The 20,566-nt window shown below is 47.9% G+C and overlaps 1 protein-coding gene across 1 annotated transcript; it reads right to left on the minus strand.

Moving 5' to 3' along the window:
• Window positions 1–265: 265 nt before the first annotated feature.
• On the minus strand, window positions 266–14,770 carry LOC139042546 (maestro heat-like repeat-containing protein family member 7). Its single transcript, XM_070501424.1, has 7 exons — window positions 14,593–14,770; window positions 13,735–13,823; window positions 12,080–12,229; window positions 9,784–9,938; window positions 1,358–1,502; window positions 687–862; window positions 266–329 (listed from the first exon to the last, which is right to left on the minus strand). The coding sequence occupies exons 1-7, from the start codon at window positions 14,720–14,722 to the stop codon at window positions 266–268; spliced, it is 909 nt and encodes a 302-aa protein (XP_070357525.1). The 5' UTR covers window positions 14,723–14,770.
• Between the last annotated feature and the right edge of the window lie 5,796 nt (window positions 14,771–20,566).

Below are 20,566 nucleotides of genomic sequence, written 5' to 3' on the forward strand. Positions count from 1 at the left end.
GAGGGCCACCAGGAGGGGAGGGCCTCCGCCCGAGACGGGGCACCGACTCACCTGGCCAGCACAGCGACTCCTTTGTAGTGCAGCTCAGGACTGGTAAGCGTCTCCCAGCCCCCGAGCTTCTGAACATAAGACACGTGGTCCCCATAGCCAGCACTTCGCATCAAGGTCTTCAGGGCCTCCACGGTGGAGCTGGGAAAAGGCAGAGAGCGGACAGGAAGTCATCCCCACCATCAGTGCTCCTCCCCATCACCTTTGACCTACTTGTCTACGCAAACCTCAGAGTCATGAACCGCTGATGGTGGGACGGCCCGTAGAGACCAGGCTCACATCTGACAAATGCAGCCAAGACAGAAGAGGCAGCCCCAAGGGGATGCAGGAAGCCAGCAGAAGGGGAGGGGATGGGGTCCAGGTGAGTACTGGGGGGCATCGTTTATCTACTGTATTGGTTTCACTTTGGCACAGAATCTTGCACCAGCCTGGGAAGCCAGAATTGCAGAAAGAGTCTTTTCTAAGAAGTCCAGGGAGGCTTGTTGAAAGGATGTGCGGGCGACACACTCAGTGCCCCGGCAGGAGGTGGTCAGAACCTGCAGGCTGGGACCAGGTCCGGCAGGTGGCAGGGAACAACTAGACATGGGTGCTGAGCCGACAGGCCCTGGACACAATCCTCACCCGGAGGCCAAAGGTACCTTACAGGGTCCACCCATTCGGTCACATGCTGCTGATCCTGGATGATCTCGGCGGCCCCTTCAAGCACGAGAAAGGAGATCTGGAGCAGCAGGGCCATAAACAGGGAAGAGAAGAGCACCTGCACCTCCATCCGCCGACTCGGTTCCAGCAGGAGCTCGTGGATGGCCCTGGTGGCCTGGGGATGGAGAGGACAGCGGGGGCATTACCATCATCATCTTCAACTCTTGGGTCCTGTCACCAGGAGGTCTGCCCACAGCCAATCACCATGACGGGCTGGCCCAGACCAACCCGCGCTGCTAGGGCAAGCAAAGACTAAATTAGGGGTGAGCCAGGAGAATAAAGGGCAATTTCTAGAATGTTATGATTTGAAAGTGATCTTATAATCATGGTGGCTGTTTTATTCTCTCACATCCTGGAGCGTTAAGGAGGGGCTGGGGGTGTTTGTCGGACCTGAGCTCACCCAGGGAGAACCAGAAGTTGGTTCTGTCTCCTCTCCAAGGCAGGGTCAACTGGGACACCCCCCCTCAACCCCACTGCAAGACCCCGCCATGAGATCGTTCAACCAAACGCTGATGTGTAAAAACAGAGGCCCCAAGACCTCAGGATGGCCCAGGACAGGTGCTGGGGTTCCCCCGCCCAGCCCTGGCCCCCTCCACGGGCCCCTCCATACAATCAACGGAGAGATCTCTGTCCTGTGGCTGGCCCCCTGGCCCCGTGACTTCTGGTAGGGAGTCAGTCTGTGCAGCAGGTTTTCCATGATCACCTCATAGCCTTTGGGGAACGAGGCCAGGATTTCCCAGGGCTTGCGGGCCCCCCTGTGGAGGAAGAAGCCCCCCAACATGGTTACCCTCCGCGGGCTCCCCAAAGCTTCCAGGGGAAGGGGCTCTAGGCTCCTCTGCCCACCGCGAAGTCTCCCTCTCCTCTTGCCTTTCCTTGCCTCTCTCTTTCTCTCCTCTGATCCCTTGACGGTTCCATCAGCTCCAGACCTCTGTGTTCTCTGTCACCTCACACATAAGTGAATCAGAAAATGCTCCCTTGGCCTATGAACCTGATATGAGAAAGCATCTGGGGCCTGGGGCTGGCCTGGTGGTGTAGTGGTGGAGTTCCCGTGCTCTGCTTCAGCGACCCAGGGTTTGCTGGTTTGGATCCTGGGCACAGACCTACACGCCACTCATCAAGCCATGCTGTGGTAGGCGTCCCACATATAAAGTAGAGGAAGATGGGCATGGATGTTAGCTCAGGGCCAGTCTTCCTCAGCAAAAAAGAGGAGGATTGGTGGTGAATGTTAGCTCAAAAACAGAGACAAGAAATTCTCTGAGGTCAAAGGTTTTTGGCTAGACTTCAATGTTTCAGGTCAGTCAGAAGAGCCCCTGTGGTAGCCTCTCTGTGGTCCGGTCCAAGCCCTCGTTTCCTTCCAGCCCCCGACCTCTGCTTGGTCTCCCAGACGGCCCGCCCCAGCCCCGATGCACAGGGCGAGCACATCGCTCTGCAGCCCAGGCCTGACAACTCCTTCCGAATGTCTTCCAGCCTCGCCCCGACGCACGGACTCTTTCTCCTCTCTCCTTTCACTAACGACTTTCCCTTTGCCTGGAATGTCCGCCCTCCTCATCTTGATCTGATAAAACCGCACTCAGAAAAAAACTATACAGCTGAAAGTTATTTTCTACAAGTAACAGAATGCAAATTTAGGAAAAACTGCTTAGGGTCCTCAAATATCACGGCCTTTTTGAAACAGAAGCGAGAACAATGGGGGAACACAGGAGAGATAAAAGGTGTGGATGAAGAGATGGTCCCCGATGGCAACACGGCGCCCGGGTCCTCCAGGGACGAGCACAAAGAGAAGCATTTAAAAGAATCTGAAGAGGGAAAAAAATTGAACAAAAGAAGGGCGATTAGTGACGGCCAACTTCTCAACAGCGACAGTGGGCAGCAGAAGATAGCAGGATAAACTCTACAAAGGTCGAACAAACGTAAGTGTCAACCTACGAGTTTCCCAGCAAACCCATATTTTAGGGGAAATTTGCTTTATTTGCAGATAAATAAAAAGAGAGCGTTTGATCAACAGATTCTCACCCAAGGATAAACTCCTAAAGAACGTACTTTTTTTTTTTTTTTTAAAGATTTTATTTTTTTTCCTTTTTCTCCCCAAAGCCCCCCAGTACATAGTTGTATATTCTTCGTTGTGGGTCCTTCTAGTTGTGGCATGTGGGACGCTGCCTCAGCGTGGTTTGACGAGCAGTGCCACGTCTGCGCCCAGGATTCGAACCAACGAAACACTGGGCCGCCTGCAGCAGAGCGCACGAACTTAACCACTCGGCCACGGGGCCAGCCCCCTAAAGAACGTACTTTAAGAAAAAAGAAAACTTCACAAAGAAAGTTTGAGATGCAAGAAGGGATGGTGACGAAATAAGGTGGTAAATATGCCCGTAAATCTAAACACAACGTTAGCGTCAGACTGCTCATAGCATTCCTCATAGCAGCAAACGCTGGAAACCACAAATAGCATTTGATAGAGGATGGGAGAACCACACAATGGAATATTATAAAACAGTTGAAGTGGTTGATTTCCAGCGACAATTATGAGATGGATGAAATTTAGCAACATAATATGGAGAATTTGACAGATTAAATAGATGGAAAATAAATTCAGCTACGTAGGACTTACCAACACAATTAACAAGCCTGATTTAACAGATAACATTGCAAGTAACAGAGAATACAAATTTATTTCAAATATCCATTAAAAACATAAACGTAATCTTCCTAGGCCACACATACTCACACATACACAAACCTCAATGCAATCTAGAAAGAAGACTTTTAGATCATGTTCTCCAGTTACCACTCAATGAAACTGGAAAAAGATGGGGGCTGGTCGGGTGGCGCAGTGGTTAGGTTCACACGTTCCACTTCTCAGCGGTCCGGGGTTCACCAGTTCGGATCCCAGGTGCAGACGTGGTACCGCTTGGCAAGCCATGCTGTGGCAGGGGTCCCACATATAAAGTAGAGGAAGATGGGCACGGATGTTAGCTCAGGGCCAGTCTTCCTCAGCAAAAAAGAGGAGGATTGGCGGTAGATGTTAACTCAGGGCTAATCTTCTTTAAAAAAAATTAATAAATAATAAAAAAATAAAAATTAGAAAAAGATACCCAAACTATCCAGCCACTTGGAAATTAAAAGGTCATAGAAGGAAAACTGTATAAATCTGTATAAATAAATCATTGGAAGCTGTAAAGGCATTTGGTAAAATTCAGTCTATTCCTGATTTTTTTTTAAGATTTTTTTTTTCCCTTTTTCTCCCCAAAGCCCCCCAATACATAGTTGTATATTCTTAGTTGTGAGCCCTTCTAGTTGTGTCATGTGGGATGCCACCTCAGCGTGGCTTGATGAGCAGTGCCAAGTCCACGCCCAGGATTCGAACCGGTGAAACCCTGGGCTGCCACAGTGGAGCGTATGAACTTAACCACTCAGCCATGGGGTCGGCCCCTTTATTCCCGATTTTTAAAGAAACTCAGTAAATAGAGAATGGAAAGAAAATTCCCTATCACGAGAAAGCGTATTTATTAGAAATTAACAACAAGCAATCTTAATTTCCCTATTAAGAAATTATGTGCCATCAGCGCTGTGCTGGCCAAGACAGAGCAATTCCACTCCAGCTTCTCTCCTACACCAATTAACGCTAAAAACACTGGTAAAGTACAGAAAGCAACCACTTGAAGATTCTGAAAATTAGTAATAGCAGGTCAAATGGGGAGGGAAGCCAAAATTTGAAAAACAACCCTTACTAGGTGAATTTCTCACATTTTTTTCTCTTTTGTCTCCCAACTTTGACCTGATGGTGACCCAGTGCTGAATTAGGCAGCAAGCTCAGACAACAAAATCTCTGAGCAAAACCTTGTCACTCTGGCAGGAGGACCGGGAAAATGGAACCCTATTACCTGTGACCCTAGGAGAGCATGGGTGGAATCTGCACAGCTGCAGAGTGGAGCCCAAGGTGGCAGCAGCAATAACACAAGGCACTTAGGACCCAAAGAGTGTGTTTGGAGGATGGGAAACCTCTCTTTTTTCCCCCTCTTCCTTTTTTCTCACTTCACTACCCTGAAGGTGGACCCAATTGTGCAGCTGTATTGGCACCAGCAGCAAAATTGAGAGAAAGCCCAGCTTTCCAGACAGAGGACCTGGAAAATGGGTCCCTGGGAGCCAGAATGTAGGGAAAATCTCAAAGAAAAGAGAGCTAGAGAAAGGATTTCCCCAGTTCTGTATATATGAATCCAGACACAAGTCCTGGGGTCACTCCTGAGCTGCACATGCATAAGATAGACCCAAATAACCCCTGAGAGGCACACGTGCAGGACAGACCCAAAGCAGCACAGCAAAAACTTTAAGAACTTAACAGACCCTGACATTACATCCAACAGAAGGTGAGACAGACTTGCTGTCTGAAGCATACACCAGGTTGATTGTCTGCTTCAAAAAAAGATAAATATTTTCTGGGGGCCGGCCCGTTGGTGCATTGGTTAAGTTCACTAGTTCCACTTCGGCAGGCCAGTGTTTGCTGGTTCAGATCTCGGGTGCAGACATGGCACCGCTTGGCAAGCCATGCGGTGGCAGGTGTCCCACACAGAAAGTAGAGGAAGATGGGCACGAATGTTAGCTCAGGGCCAGTCTTCCTCAGAAAAAAGAGGAGGATTGGTGGCAGATGTTAGCTCAGGGCTAATCTTCCTCAAAAAAAAAAAAGATAAATATTTTCTGGAAGAATTTAACAGGACCAAGAGCCTCACAATCCCATATTCAAAATGTCTATACTGCAATCCAAATTTACTTGCCATACAAAGAATGGGGAAAATGTGATCAGTTCTCAAGGAAAAAGATAATCAGCACATGCCAATCCTGAGATGACCCAGTTGTTGGAATTAGCAGTGGAATACTTCTATTTCCCAGATAAAGACTTTACATAGACATTTTAAACATGCTTCGTGAGATAAAGATGAACATTGGTTGGGATCAAGAGGAAAATGGAGATGGTAGAGGAGAGAGTTTGTGAACTTGCAGATATATCAATAAAAATTATACAATGTGAAAAACAAAGAAATTAGAAAAAATTAATAGAGCTTCATGGACTTGTGAGACACCATTAAAAAGTCTAACATCTATGTCATCGGAATCTTGTAAGGAGAGGAGAAAGACATTGGTGCAGAGAATGTATCTGAAGAAATAATGCCTAAAACTTTCCAAGTTTGCTGAGAGACATATATTCACAGATTCAAGAAGTTCATGAAGCTCAAAAAGGATTAGCTCAAGGAAACCATGACACAACATAATCAAACTTCTGAAAACCAAGATAGAAAATCTCGAAAGCAGTCAGGAAAAAACAACACACTGCATATAGGAAATAATGTTTGAATTACTGCAGATTCCTCATCAGAAACCATTCAGTCCAGAAGACAACGAAATGACATATTTCAAGTGATGAAAGGAAAGAACCACCAACCTAGAATTCTATATCCAGCATAAACATTCTTTAGAGTTAAAGGTGAAATAAAGACATTTTCAGATGAAAGAAAACCAAAAGAACTTGTCACCTGCTCTAAATGAAATGCCAAAGGAAGTTTTTCAAACTGAAGAGAAATTTTATCAGGGGGAAACTTGGAAGTTCAATAATGAAGAAAGAGCAATAGGAATGGTAAATATTTGGGTAAATGTAACAGACTATTTCTCTCTTCTTAAGTTTAAAAATATGTATGACTATTGAGAGCAAATATTGTAACATTTCTTGGAGGTGTTTCTTCAATGTGTGTAGACATAACACATATGACAACTATAACATAAAATAGAGAAAGTAAAAGAAGCTACATGTTGAAAGCTTCTAAGTTTTCTTGAAGTTGTAAAATATCAATTCTAAATAGACTGTGACAATTCAGGTATGTAAATCTCTAAGAATCCACTAAAAATTGATACGAAGAGTAAAAATCCAATGGATAATTTAAAAGTGGAACACACCCCCAAAATTTCAAATAATCCAAAAGAATGCAGGAAAGGGGGAACATAGGAACAAAAAACAGAGGGGACAAACAGAAAGCAAATCATAAAATGGTAAACTTAAATCCAACTACATCATTAATTACATTAAATGTAAATGGTCTAAACATGCCAACTAAAAGGTAGAGAATGTCACATTGGATAAAAACACAAAACACAACCATATGCTATAAACAAGAAACCCATTTTAAATATAACAGTACAGATTAGTTAAGCATAGAAGAATGGGAAAAGATATGTCATGAAAACACAAACCAAAGGAAAGAAAAGCTACCATATTAATATCAGACCAGGTAAATTTTAAGACAAAGAATATTACTAGGTATGAAGAGGGACGTTAACTAAGGGGAAAAGAGTCAACTCACCAAGAAGATGTAGGCACCCTAAATGGGTACAGTATACATCTAACAAAATACACAAAGCTAGAAGTGGTGGAGCTGAAGACATAAATAGACAAATCCATAATTGTGCGTGGAGACTTCAACGCGCGTCTCTCAGTAATTGATAGATAAGTAGACAGAAAATCAGCAAGGGTATAAGAACCTTGAACAACACTATCAATCATCTTGACCTAATTTACAGAACACTTCACCCAACAACAGCAGAATATGTTCTTTTCAGGCACATATGGGACATTCACCAACATATACCACGTTCTGGGCTATAAAATCAACCTTTATAAAACTTTTTAAAGTTAACAAACTTTAAAGAATAGAAATCATACAAAGTTTGTTATCTGGCCATAATAGACTTAAACTAGAAATCAGCAACAGAAAGATATCTGGAAGATCATCAAATACTTGGAAATTAAACTTGGAAATTAAGTAATTCATGGGTCAGAGAGAAAGTCTCAATGGAAATTAGAAAAGATTTTTGAACTGAATGAGAATGAAAATACAACATATCAAAATTTGTTGGATGCAGCTAAAGCTATGCTTGGAGGGAAATTCATAGCACACAAATGTTTATTTTAAAAAAGAAGAAAATTCTCAATAAGTCATTTACATTTCCACCTTAAGAAACTATAAGAAGATGAGCAAATTAAGCTCAAAGCAAGCACAACCAAGGAAATAATCAAGGTAAGAGCAGAAATAAATGAAAGGGAAACAGAAAACCAACAGAGGGGAAAAAAATCAATAAAAGCTGATTCTTAGAAAAGATCCATATCATTAACAAACTGATAGCCAGACTGACCAAAAAAACAGACAGAGAAGACAGAAATTACCAATATCAGGAATGAAAGGGGGGAAATCACTACAGATATTAAAAGATAACAAAGGAATATTATGACCTATTGCTTGACCGTAAATATGATAACTTCAATGAAATGGACAAATTCCTTGAAATACACAAACTAACCACACTTACTGAAGAGGCAATAGACACAAACATGGTCAATTGATTTTTGATAAAGGTGCAAAGGCAAGTCAATGGAGAAAGCTTAGTCTGTATAGCAAATGGTGCTAGAACAATCAGACATCTATATGCAACAAGATGAACCTAGACCCATTCCTCATACCTTATAAAATTAACTAAAAATGAATCGTAAACATAAATATGAAGCATAAAAGTATAAAACTTCAAGAATAGAACATAGGCGAAAATCTGTGACCTTAAACGCAATTCATGTGAGAAACAAAAGATAAATTGGACTTTACCAAATTAAAAACTTCTGCTCTGCAAAAGATACTGTTAAGAAAACGAAAAGATAATCCACAAAATGGGAGAAATATTTGAAAATCATCTATCTGACAAAAAACACTTGTATTCAGAAGATATAAAGAACTCTCAAAACTCAACAATAAGAAAATAAACAACCCAATTAAGAAACAAGTAAAACATTTGAACACTTGACCAAAGAAGATATACGGATGGCAAATACATACATGAAATGATGCTCAATATCATTAGTTGCTATTAAGTTAGGAAAATGCAAATTAAAACACAACGAGATGCCACTACACACTTGTTAGAATGGATTTTCCTTTTTTTTTTTTAAAGACAATACGAAGTGTGGACAAGAATGGGAGCAACCGGAATTTTCATATGTTGCTGGTGAGAACACAAATGCTGCAGCCGCTGTGGAAATCTCTTAAATTATCATTACAGCTCCCATACGGCCCAGCAATCCAATCCCTAGGAATTTATCCAAGAAAAATGAAAGCTAATGTTTACACAGAAACCTATAGACAAATGTTTATCGCAGCGTGATTCATAATTGCCAAAAGTTGGAAACGACCCAGGAGGTGAATGGATAAACAAACCATGGTCCAGCCACACAATGGGATAGTCTTCAGCAAGGAAAGCATTGAGCTGTTGACACAGAGGACAACCTGGATGAATCTCAAACGTGTGACGCTAAGTGAAAGAAGCTAGGCCCCAAAGTCTCTGTGCTGTGTGATTCCAATTATACGACATCCTGGGAAAGTCCATACAAAACTACAGAGGGGAAGAACAGGTCAGAGGCTGCCAGGGGTCGGGGTTGGAGGAGAAGTTGACTCCAGAAGGGCAGCACGAGGGAATCTGGGGGTGATGGAAATGCTTTGTGTCTGGATTGTGGTGGTGATGATTACGACGACGTGTTTGAGAAGACTTGTAGGACGCACAACAAAAGGGGGAATTTTCCTGCATGTAAAAAGTTTAAAAAAGGAAATTATAGCGTAGTACCTCCATGCAATATAATATTAGACGGCCCTTAAAACAATGTTTACAAAAGGGTTTTCACTTGGGAAAATGCTATCGTAAAACATTAAATGAAAAAATATTAAAATTGGTATATACAGTAGGAGACGGATTATCCATTTCTAAAACCCATTCTTAAAAGGTGGACAAATTATAAATTACACCCAAGTGAGAACAGAGGCTGCCTTTGGGTGAGATTTAACTCTTTTTTACGTGCTTTCCAAATTGTCTGTGATAAGCCCATGTTACTTTTACAATCACCTTGCCCCAAATACGTAAAGAACTTACTTATATTAAAAATCAGATATATTTAAGAACAAGCCAATGAAAAGACTGTCGGGGGCTCGTCAGTCGGGAATCGATGGAGCCGCCTACCTTTGTGAGTGGTCCTCCATCTTAAACAGTGTGAGGATGACTTCGTCAGTGTAGGTCTGGGCCAGCAGGTGAAGGATCTTCTTTATGGTCGCTTGGGCAGTGTCTTCAGTGATGCTGCTCATATTGTGGTAAATGAATTGGATGATCTCTGGCACCTGAAGTGGGGGAAGGGAAGAGCAAGGTTCTTCCTGGACCCTCAACACCAGCGCATCAGGAGTCGCAGAACCAGGTGCCGTGTAAAGTGTGGGGGCCGCGCACCATGAGTACTGGGGTCTGCAGATGGAAGAGGTCACCGTCCCCCACACCCTGCCCTGGGCAGGCCACACCCGCATGGCTGGGGGATGTCCTGTCCCCGTATTTTAAGAGGGACCAAATAGAGGGCAGCCAGGAAGGATGAGCGGGGCCATGTCTCAAAACCAGATCATGAAGAAGGACGCAGGAATCTGGGGCTGCGTGACTTGGAGAAGGGAGGGCAGGAGCCGTAAAGACTATCATGGGGCTTCTCGGTGTTTGCTGGCCACGGGGACCAGAAGTGGTGTGGCCACACTGCCTGGACTTGAGTCTCACCTCCCTCCTTACCAGCTGTGTGGCCTTGGGCAAGTTTCTCATCCTCTCTCTGCTTTCTTTCCTCATATAGAAAACGAGAACGATTTTACTCAACTCAATGGTTCTGAGTTAACACATCTAAATTGGTTGGAATGTTGTCTGTCACATAAAATGTGCTCAATAAACTTCAGTTATTAAGGCTCATAGGCTTCCCATTTCTGAAAGGAGAATGGTTACTTCCTCGCAGACTTACTGTATGAATTAAATAAAATAAGTGAATACGGCTAGCACCGTGCATGGCGCCCGGTGTTAGGAAAGTCCGAATATTAACTGAGTTCTGCATGATCCAGAGAGCAGCTTGGGTCAGGGACTGGAGACAGATCTCAGCTCACTATAAGGTAGAACTTTCTAGTAATGAAAGTGGCTCACAAATAAAAATGAGCTATGGTCTAAGGTAGTGGGCGTCCCAATGAGCTTCCAGCAGAGGTGGCTGCCCCAGGGTCAAGGGTGCTCCCGAAGGGGTGACAAGCATCGAGTGTGAGGTTGGCGTGGCTGACCTCGGAGTAACCTTCAAGCCTCAGAGCTTATTCGTGGTCTGCTCTGAGGTTCAGACGGCTCTCCAGGCCAGAAAGCGGAGAGGGTGAGGCCTGGGAACCGCTGACGGGCCCATGGTGGAGGCATCATGAGTGAGAGGGAGAAGTGCGTTAGTCCACTAAATATGAGTGAACCCACCAGTCCGTGAGAGCCTTACAAACAAAAAGGGCAGGGAAAATATACGAGGCTGTCTTAATTTTACCAGTCCCCCCTCTGACAAAAGATCTCTGTATTTATATCTTGTTCATGTCAGTGCCTCATAACTTCATGTATATACATATGATATAGATAGATAGAGATGATAGATGGATAGATAGATAGATAGATGGATAGATAGATAGATAGATAGATAGATGGGTGGGTGGATGGATGGACGGACGGACGGATGGATAGATGATAGATAGATGATATAGATAGATAGACAGCTGGGGAGGTTGGTAGGTAGGTAGATAAATAGATGATAGGTAGGTGGGTAGGTAGACAGATGATAGATACATAGGGTAGGTAGATAGATGATAGGTAGGTAGGTAGATAGATGGATAGATGATAGGTAGATGGATAGATAGATGATAGATAGATAGACAGATGATAGGTAGGTAGGTAGATAGATGATAGATAGATAGATGGATAGGTAGGTAGGCAGGTAGGTAGATAGATGGATAGATAGGTAGGTAGATAGATAGGCAGGTAGGCAGGTGGGTAGGTAGTAGATAGATAGATAGATAGATGATAGGTAGGCAGGCAGGTGGGTAGGTAAGCAAGTAGATGGATGGACACAGCTCTGTCTTGACCATGCATTCTCCCACCTAAACGAAGAAGCAGGCGCCCACAGGTTCAACATGTTGCCTGGAAGCAGGAGAGACGAGTGAGGTCTCTCCTGCTCCTAGGAGCCCATCCCAGGCTCCTGCCATAGTTTTGATCCATTCTTCTTCCCTTCCTGGTGGAGATGGGGGCCTGGTGTGCACCTCTTCCCACAGAGGGGCCTTTAGCACAATCACAAACGATTCCTCCTTTAGTCGTTTCTCTGGATTAGTTAAAAGATCGCGATTCCTTAAACCCCACCCCATAGGAAATAAAACAGAATGAGATCCAACACGGAACAGAAAGGAAGAATCTTGAACTTGACCTGAGGCATCAAGTCCCTCAGGGCCGCTACCTTGCCAATTTCTGGCATAGAGGACTTGAGGATCATCGTTAACATCTTGGAAGCGGCACAGACGTCATGCCTGCTGGCGCTGGTCAGGGCCTCCATGGACACCATCAGCACATCCGTCCTCTCCTCGGGGCTCAGGAATTTCCTGAAGAACTGAGGAGAGAAGAGCAGCCATCTCTGCACGTCGGCATCCCACTCTGGGACTGTGCAAAGCCTCTGGACTCCGAGGAGACGGTCAACCAGGGGCCAGTCCTGGCCAGCATCTGGCTCGTCCACGGTGTGAGGCCAGGCTCCAGAGTGTCACCAGCTCCCAAGGCCCCGGGGAGGAACAACAGCCCAGACAATGCGATACAGAGGACAGTCCGAACGTCATTTCTGTTTGGAATTTGGGACACAATTAGGCAATTCCATTGGAAACGAGTTCTGTTGTCCACGGAGTTTATAGCATTCCAAAGCAAGCAGTGCCTGCTGCGGTCTGAACAAATGTGTCTCTTGTCTCTGAATCCACGCATCCCAGTGGAGCTCCCCGACTCAGACAGTGGTAAGTGCCAGCTCTGTGCCCGGCTCTGCTGCTGGGAGCTGCGAAGACCACAGACAAGGCACCCAATGCCTTTGCCCTCAAGGAGCTTAACGTCAGGTCAGGGCAAGTAAACGGGCAGCCACAGGGCAGTGGGAGAAATGCTAGTAACAGACAGCATTGAAGGGGCATTGAAGCTAGACCCGGTAGACCAGAGAAGGCTTCCTGGAGGAAGTCCCTCCAAAGCCCATGGCTGGTAAAAACGGGGAAAAGAGTTCCAGGAAGAGGGAACAGACTGTGCAAAGGCAAGAAGTGGAGAGGAGCTCAGTCTACTACTGTGTCCTGAAGGGAGACCCGGGCCAGGTGGGAAAGGGGAATCAAGGCAAGATGAGGCAGGAAGGGGGCGTAGGAGGATCATGCAGGGCCTTGGGGGGCTTCCGTATAAGAACAATGGGGAGTCGGTGCAAAGTCTGAGGGGGAAGAAGACGATGATATTTGTACTTTAGAAGTAATTCTCTGACCGGAGTGCAGAAAATGGTGTGACAGGAGCATGGCTGGAAACAGGGCCATCAGCGGGAGGCTGTTGCAATGCCCCAGGCAAGAGATGATGGTGTCCTGAGTCACGACAGACAGTGGGGCTGGAGCGGAGCGGGTGCATTCAAGAGCGACTTAGGAGGTGCAAGGGACAGACTTGGGGTTGAACTGGACGCGGAGAGGGAGGCAGAGGAAAGAGGGCAGGGTGATTTGGGATTTTTGGCTGGAGCGACTGGAGTTGCCTGAGCCTGGGGACACCACACCTAAGGCAAGCAATAGGCCTTTGCTGAACAAACAAAATTAAAGTGGGGCCACAAGGCCCAATCTGTGGGTGGGGAACAGCGTTGGCTGTACCTCTATTTCAGAAACTCTCTCCGTGACCTCAAACCGGCATCAACTCAAGTGCAGCTGGGGCAACGCCCCTCACCGCTCCAGCCTGCGGGGCCACAAGACCTTGAACTTCAGGGGCATTTCCCCGTGTGGGGATTACTCTTCTGTGGCCCCACCAGGCCCTCCACAATCTCTCCTCAGCCCTCTTTTCCACCCCCACCCCCCGCAAACGCTCCCACCTGGGCCTCCCACCCACGGGGGAGAGCAGGGTCGTTACCATCGTGAGATCTTGTATGTTGGCAAACCACTCCCCACGGAAATGCTTCTGCAGATCCTTCAGGATGCTCTCTGTCTCCTGTTTCATGCCTCCAATCCAAAAACAACGGTTTAAGGGCAGGGCCTTAATAGGGCCAAAGACACACCCTTGCCCACGGGCCCTCCAAACCACAGAGACCAACAGGGTTCCGTGGGTGGAATAACGTTTGCCCCACAGAATGGGGAGAGTTCCCCGGTGCCAGGCCGATGGGTGGAGGGAAACTGCAGCTAGGGAGGCTGTGTAGTCCCCTAGCAGCCACGTTCCTGCCTCAGGCCACCCGGGGACCGTTCCCTTCCCCACCCCCATGCTAAGCCAATGCCCTAATGAGAAGTACATCCTGCTGAATCACAGAAAGCCAAGGTTTCTGAAGGTCCCTTTGGGGGACATTTTCAAATTCCCCTGGCACCCCTGTACGTGTGTATGGCCATCTGTAGCTTTGGTTTTCCCGGGGAAGAAAAAGTCTAAATCAGGGATTCTCAGATTTTCTCCCTGAGAAAGGACATTCCTTTTCCCAGGCTTATACCTAGTACTAGCCACGGGGCAGCTGGGAAATGCGAGACCCGAGCTGATCTCCTGGGTGGCTGTAAGCCTAGCTGCCCTTTTCCCCAAGCATCTCCTAGATCTCTTAAAAGAGGGCACTGCCCCAGCAGTGGGTTTGGAGTTCATCCAGACAAAGCATATTTACTCCAGCGCCCCCCGCCAGAGAGGACCACCCTCGGATGTCCCTGACCCAAGGTTGGCACCCAACGCCTACTGCTTCCTTGCTCCCTGGGTCCCCACAGCTGCAGCCACGTGGCCATCCAGGCTCATGCCACTTACTTCGATGAAGCACGAGGATTTTGAACAAGTAATGCAATGCCTCCGATGCTCCCACGCCGAGCTCGTAGCTGGGGTTCATGCACGAGAGGCCTAAGAGGCCCATGAGCTTGCCACTCATGGAGAACTCCATCACGTGCTGCCAGGAGGAGGAAACTGCTTACTTCTCCAGCATCCTGGAAGGAGCTCTGCCCCACAGCGACCACCAGCCCCCTCCAACCTCCCTCCCTTCCCACATCACTCAGTCATTGGCCCGTACACGGCCCCTCGCCTCCCCAGCCCCACACTCTGTCCTGCTAAGAGAAACCTTCCAGATCAGCACCCGGGGAGACGGGGCAGCCAGACCTCTGAGCACGTTAACCAGCAGAGAGCGGTGGACCCAACCCAGCTCTCTAGGCCAAGGCCCCCACCCAGGCCAAGATGCGACCGGCCAATTGGAGCTCCCCAGGCCAAGGGCAATATCCCATGGGAGCAGAGAAGGACGCCTGCAGAGCCACAGGCTCAGTCAGGCCCCCTCCCCCTCCAACGCCATACAGAGAGGCGAGGCCCACTGATCAGCCTGTCCCCTCACCCAAGCACTCACCGACAGTTCCGGGAAATTGCAGACAAACCTCAGCATCCGGGAAATGGTGCCCAAGGCCCGGGTCTGTTCGTGAACTTTGTCTGACAGTGTTAACCAAGGCAAGATGATCTGGAAAGGGAGCAGAGAGACTCCATCAGCACCTCCGAGGGGGGCCCCACCCCGCCTTCCTTCTTTGTCTTGAGTCCACCGCCCAACTGACCAAAAGATACCCAGGAGGGGGCGGGGGGCGCCGGCGTGCGCAGCCCGGGAATGCACAGAGCAAGGGGTGTGTGTGATGGTCTCTGGCCGTCCACCTGGTACCTTCTGAGTCTCTGCCTACAGGAATGTTTGAGGACACGGCTGCAGTTTGGAAGAGGCAATACAAAGCAGAGGGCGAAGAGGAGCAGGATGAGGTGGGGAGAAACGGTTCCCGTCACAGCCTGGAACGCAGTCCCCCCGCTAAGCCAGGGCCGCACCAAAGTGGTCCCTAAAGGATGAGACTCAGAACCACCCATTTCTGGAGATTAATAATAATACTCCTAGTGACCACCTCGGTCAGTATTCCCTATGTAAGACCTCACTTTATCCTCCCAACAGCCCTAGGAGATAAGTACTGTTAGCACACAGGCCGAGCCCCCACTGCGTGTCCGGCTTGGTGCAAACCTTTGGAAAAGTGTGTCCCACTTCACGGCTGCTGGGCAGGTGCCCATCGGGGCGGCCTGTCTGCCAGAGCATCAACCCCCATCGTGGACATTCATATGCAAAAAAATTAAAGTTAAAAAAACCCCACCACCCATACGTGCTACCCAATGTAAAAGTTAATTCGGAATTGATCACAGACTTAAATTTAAAATCTACAACGATAAGCTTCTAGGAGAAAATATTTGAGACCTAAGGTTGGGCAAACATTTCTTAGATAAGACAACAAAACTATAATCTTAAAAGAAAAAAATAATAATTTGGGCTTCATCAAAATGAACACCTGTTACTCTTCAAACAAAGCTGTTAAGAGAATTAAAAAACAAGCCACAAAAAAGGGAGAAAACATCAGCAAATCACATATCTGACAAAAGACACATCCAGAATATATAAAGAACTCTCCAAACTCAAAAATAGGATAGCCAATAAAAAAAGGCAAAAGATTTGAACAGACCCTTCATCAAAGCAGATATATAGATGGCAAATAAACCCATGAAAAGATGCTCAACATCATGAGTCATTAGGACAAAAAGATACCACTATGCACCTACACAGACACCCAAAATAAAACACACTGACATCAGTGTCACTGACATGCCCGCCCCATGGCATAGTGGTTAAATTTGGTGTGCTCTGCTTCGGCAGCCCGGGGTCGGGGGTTCAGATCCTGGGTGTGGACCCACCCCACGCATCAGCCATGCTGTGGCAGCATCCCACACACAAAGTAGAGGAAGACTGGCACAGATGTTAGCTCAGAGTGAATCTTCCTCACCATAAAAAAAAAAAAAAAATTGATGGTTTTTCATTAGGATGTCATTAAAAGCAATCTCTAAATTTAAAAAACGCACACACACTGACAGCACCACGTGCTGGCAGGGACACAGAGCAACTGGAACTCCCATACACAGCGGGTGGGAATGCAAAATTACACAGCCACTTCTGAAAACACTCAGGAAGCTTCCTATGAGGTGGAACATATGGGTGCCATACAACGCAGCAATTCCACTCCTAGGCATTTACCCAAGGGAGGTAAAGAGCCAACGTTCATCCAACAGCCTGAACGTACGTGCTCATGGCAGCTGTATTGGTAACGGCCCCTAGCTGCAAACAACCCAAACAGTCCTCAGTTGGAGAACAGACACACCGCCTGCGACCCCTCCAGACAATGGTGAGGCAGACAGGAGCAGACTGCTGGAACATCACAGCACCCATGAATGGCAAATACACTAACGGAGAGGAGACAGACCAAGTGGCCACAAACTACGTGATTTTACTTATGTGACATCTCAGAAAAGGCAAAACTAGAGAGACAGAAGACAGATCAGCCACTGCCAGGGGCTGGGGTGGGAAGGAGGGGCTGGCTACAGAGTCCTGGGGGAATGTGGGGGATGGCAGAACGGCTCTGTGCCTCCATCGTGGTTCTGGACACATGACTGCGTGCGTTTGCCAGAACCTGCAGAACTCTACGCATCTACAGAAAGGGTGAATTATACTGTGCATAAGTTGTACCTTAATAAAAATATCAAAAAACAAAGACAAAAAAATAGAAACTCTTAGGAAACCACGTAGACCTTAAATATTTTTGCAAAAATGACCCTCTTTCTGAGCCTGCTGTGCAAAATCAAATGTGAAAATGATGTTGTCTTACGCTGTCATGTAATTTTGTAGGAAAAACTATGTCTAAAATATCCACACTGGATTTTCTGCTTTAAGAATTACCTCGAAGTGGCGAATATAATCTAAATTTTGTTGCCTATAAAAATATCTATTTTTATCATTTTAATTTCATTTATCAAGATAAATTGATTTCCCCCACTGTTTTCTATAAAGAAACTATTTCAAGTGGTGTTTTGGGGGAGCACCATTTATCTCTGGATAATGAGGACCCCCCCCACCCCCGAGGAGGACCAGAGGTCAGCATCTCCCCATGAATCCCAATTACAACAGTGCATCGGCTGGTCTGCTGATGGCGAGGTTACCTACCAAGCCCAAAAATGCTTCTGCACAAACATACCAGAAAGGACACATTCCAAAAGAACTGTGTCACCAATCCCAAGATGGGGAGATTTCCTCTCTAGACATGGCTCTTGTCAACGTCTTTTTATATCTGCACAATTTTGTCTCCTTATTTGTAGTCAAACCTAATGTTTTATCCAAAATTCTATCACCTTAATTCATGACCATCCTGTTCATGCAAGTTGGTTTCCAGTGACTCTTGGCTATTTCCCCAATTCAAATTCTCCCTCGGGGGAAGACAATTTATCATAACTGAGAATACTCAAAGGCTCTAAAGACAGTAAAGGAGTACTCTGTGATGCTGGGCGTCTCCTGTGGGGACTACATTAGGAGGACAAAGGTGGACCGGATGGGGGAGGCCTGGTGTCTTCTCTGCCACAGAGCAATAGCAGCCGCTGCAACAGGAAACTGAAGAAGATTAAAAGTCCAACACAGATACAAACGTCATTACTGGCAAAGCCCAAAGTCCAGATCCTGGAAAGAAATGAATCCCAAGGCTGATGGCTGAGGTTCTCAACAGGGGATCCTCGGAATGGGGAAGACACAGGAACTGGTCTCCAGGAGATTGTTGGGCCTCCTGAGGTTTGAGAACCGATGGCCTCTGCGTGGCAGCAACACCCAGACTGTCCTCACGGTCCTTTCCCTTCCTCCCAAGACACCAGGATTCACTCAGGGTTTCTGCAGCCGCCTACCTCCAGGAAATTCTGCAGGATGAGCATGTTGGGGCCCGTCCCGTCCATCACGAGAGCGTGTAACATGTCATCCAAGGCCTGGATCGTCTGACAAGCGAGGAGACGTGGAACATCAGAGGACGGGGAGCCACAGTGCCAGCGCGGCTCCCTGGTCCCTCAGACCCCTCCTCGGGGGGCAGGGGGCGCCACACTCTGATCTTCCCAAGGGCTGACCTTTCTTGACCTCCCTGACGGCTGGACCAGGGCCAGCCCAGATGACAGGCCAAATCGTAAATCATGGTCATTGGGCAGCTCTCCCCGACGAACACAGCCCCGTGGGATGGTCGCCACTAGAGATTCTTTCTGTTAGATTAAGGAAACTTCTATTTTTAAAACCGAGCATTCTTGGCAAGATCTGGCAGTCTCTGGGTCAGTTATTCCACACGATCTATGAGATTTATCATTAGACTGTGTCCTCCTCCTAAGACTGAGGCTGCCACAGAGCTAGAGAAATGTGGCCTCAGCGAGGCAGAAGGACACGGGTAGACGGGAGCACGAGCCACTCCTGGGGAAGTGGAAGAGGGGCGGAGGGCCTGGGAGCTAAGGGGACAGGAGGGGCCCCCGGAGACAAGCCTCCCTGCGGAGGTCACCAGCCAGACGCCGCCGTGGCGTTACCTGCAGGTACAGACTCGCGCTCTCCTTCCTGTCTAGACTGGGCACGATGAGCGGCAGACAGAACGTGCTGGAGATGCCAGCACACACCAGGTCCAGCTTCTGGGACACGTAGAAGTGGGGATTCACCTGGCTGTGGGGAGACGGGAGGGAGGACAAGAGGGCTCTGGGGACATTTGTGAGAGGCGGTGTTGTGTTTCTGGGACCCCATGGAAGGAGCTGGTCTGCTGCTGTCTCTGAGGCCCAGGAAGCAGTGGGCACCGGAGCCCCTAAACGCTTTCCAACGGCCTCCTCGCCAGGGAGTGAGGGCCCTGATTCTCGGGGAGCCTTCCTCCGACTGGAGGTCCTGATAGGGCTTCCAACAGTGAAACGAGGGGACAGCTCCACTCCACCAGGATGCAGGTAGATGAGGTGGCGACATGGGGCCCTGCTACCCACAGCCCCCAAATCAAGTACCCCTACCTTGCCCTTCCTCCCAACCCATTCTCAGCATCAGAGACCCAGGGGCTCAGAGGAGGCAACAGCAAGGAAGGAACCTCAGGGCCACGATGCAGAGCATGGCCTGCTGACGCACGTTGCTGATCAAGACCTCCGTGGGCTCTTCAAGGATGAACGTCTAGACAGGCCAGGAAGAAACCAGCGCTCCCCTCAGACAGAGGCGCCAGCCCTCGGCTCCGGGACTGGTCATCCTCACCCCGGGGTGACCTGCTCCCAGCAGGGCCTGGGGTTTCCTCACCTCAATTTTCTTGGCCAGGACAGTTTTGGGGAAGTAATCGTCCATACTGCCGTCTGCCTGGGCACGAACGGCCGCGCTGAGGGTCACCACAGCCTGTAGGAACTGCAGCTTGTCGAATTCAGACTAGGAGGTAAGGCAGAAGGCGCGAGCCTGGCCTCAGTCCTCGGCTCCTCCTCAGGCCGCGCCTGGGACCCGCGCCCCAGACACAGCCCCTCACACCCAGCAGGACCTCAGACCAGCCACAAGGGATTGCTCGCTCGATTTCCTCGGCCCAGTGTCCCCATCCCCTAGACGGACACCCACCAGTGTCCTGGCCCTCTGTAGCCCTCAGGGGACGGCGGACTGGGGGTCTATAGAAGACCCTTTCCTATAGGTCCTGTCCGGCAGCCTGGCCACCTGAGACTGCCCGGGTCAGGAGGCCACACCAGGCTGAGCTTCTGGGGGCTGCCAAGCCAGGCATAGCATCCGAAACCCAGGGCAACACGAGCCCTCATTTTTCTCTCCTTTCCTCCTCAGCTCTCAAAAAGTTCCAGGAAATTTCCTTACCGCGTGTTCTTGTTGGAGAAATTCCAGAATAAAGTGATAGGCTTCTCTTTCTGATTGGCGCAGTCCTGCAAGGGG

This window comes from Equus asinus, chromosome 30 (genome assembly GCF_041296235.1).
Source record: "Equus asinus isolate D_3611 breed Donkey chromosome 30, EquAss-T2T_v2, whole genome shotgun sequence".
NCBI lineage: Eukaryota > Metazoa > Chordata > Mammalia > Perissodactyla > Equidae > Equus > Equus asinus.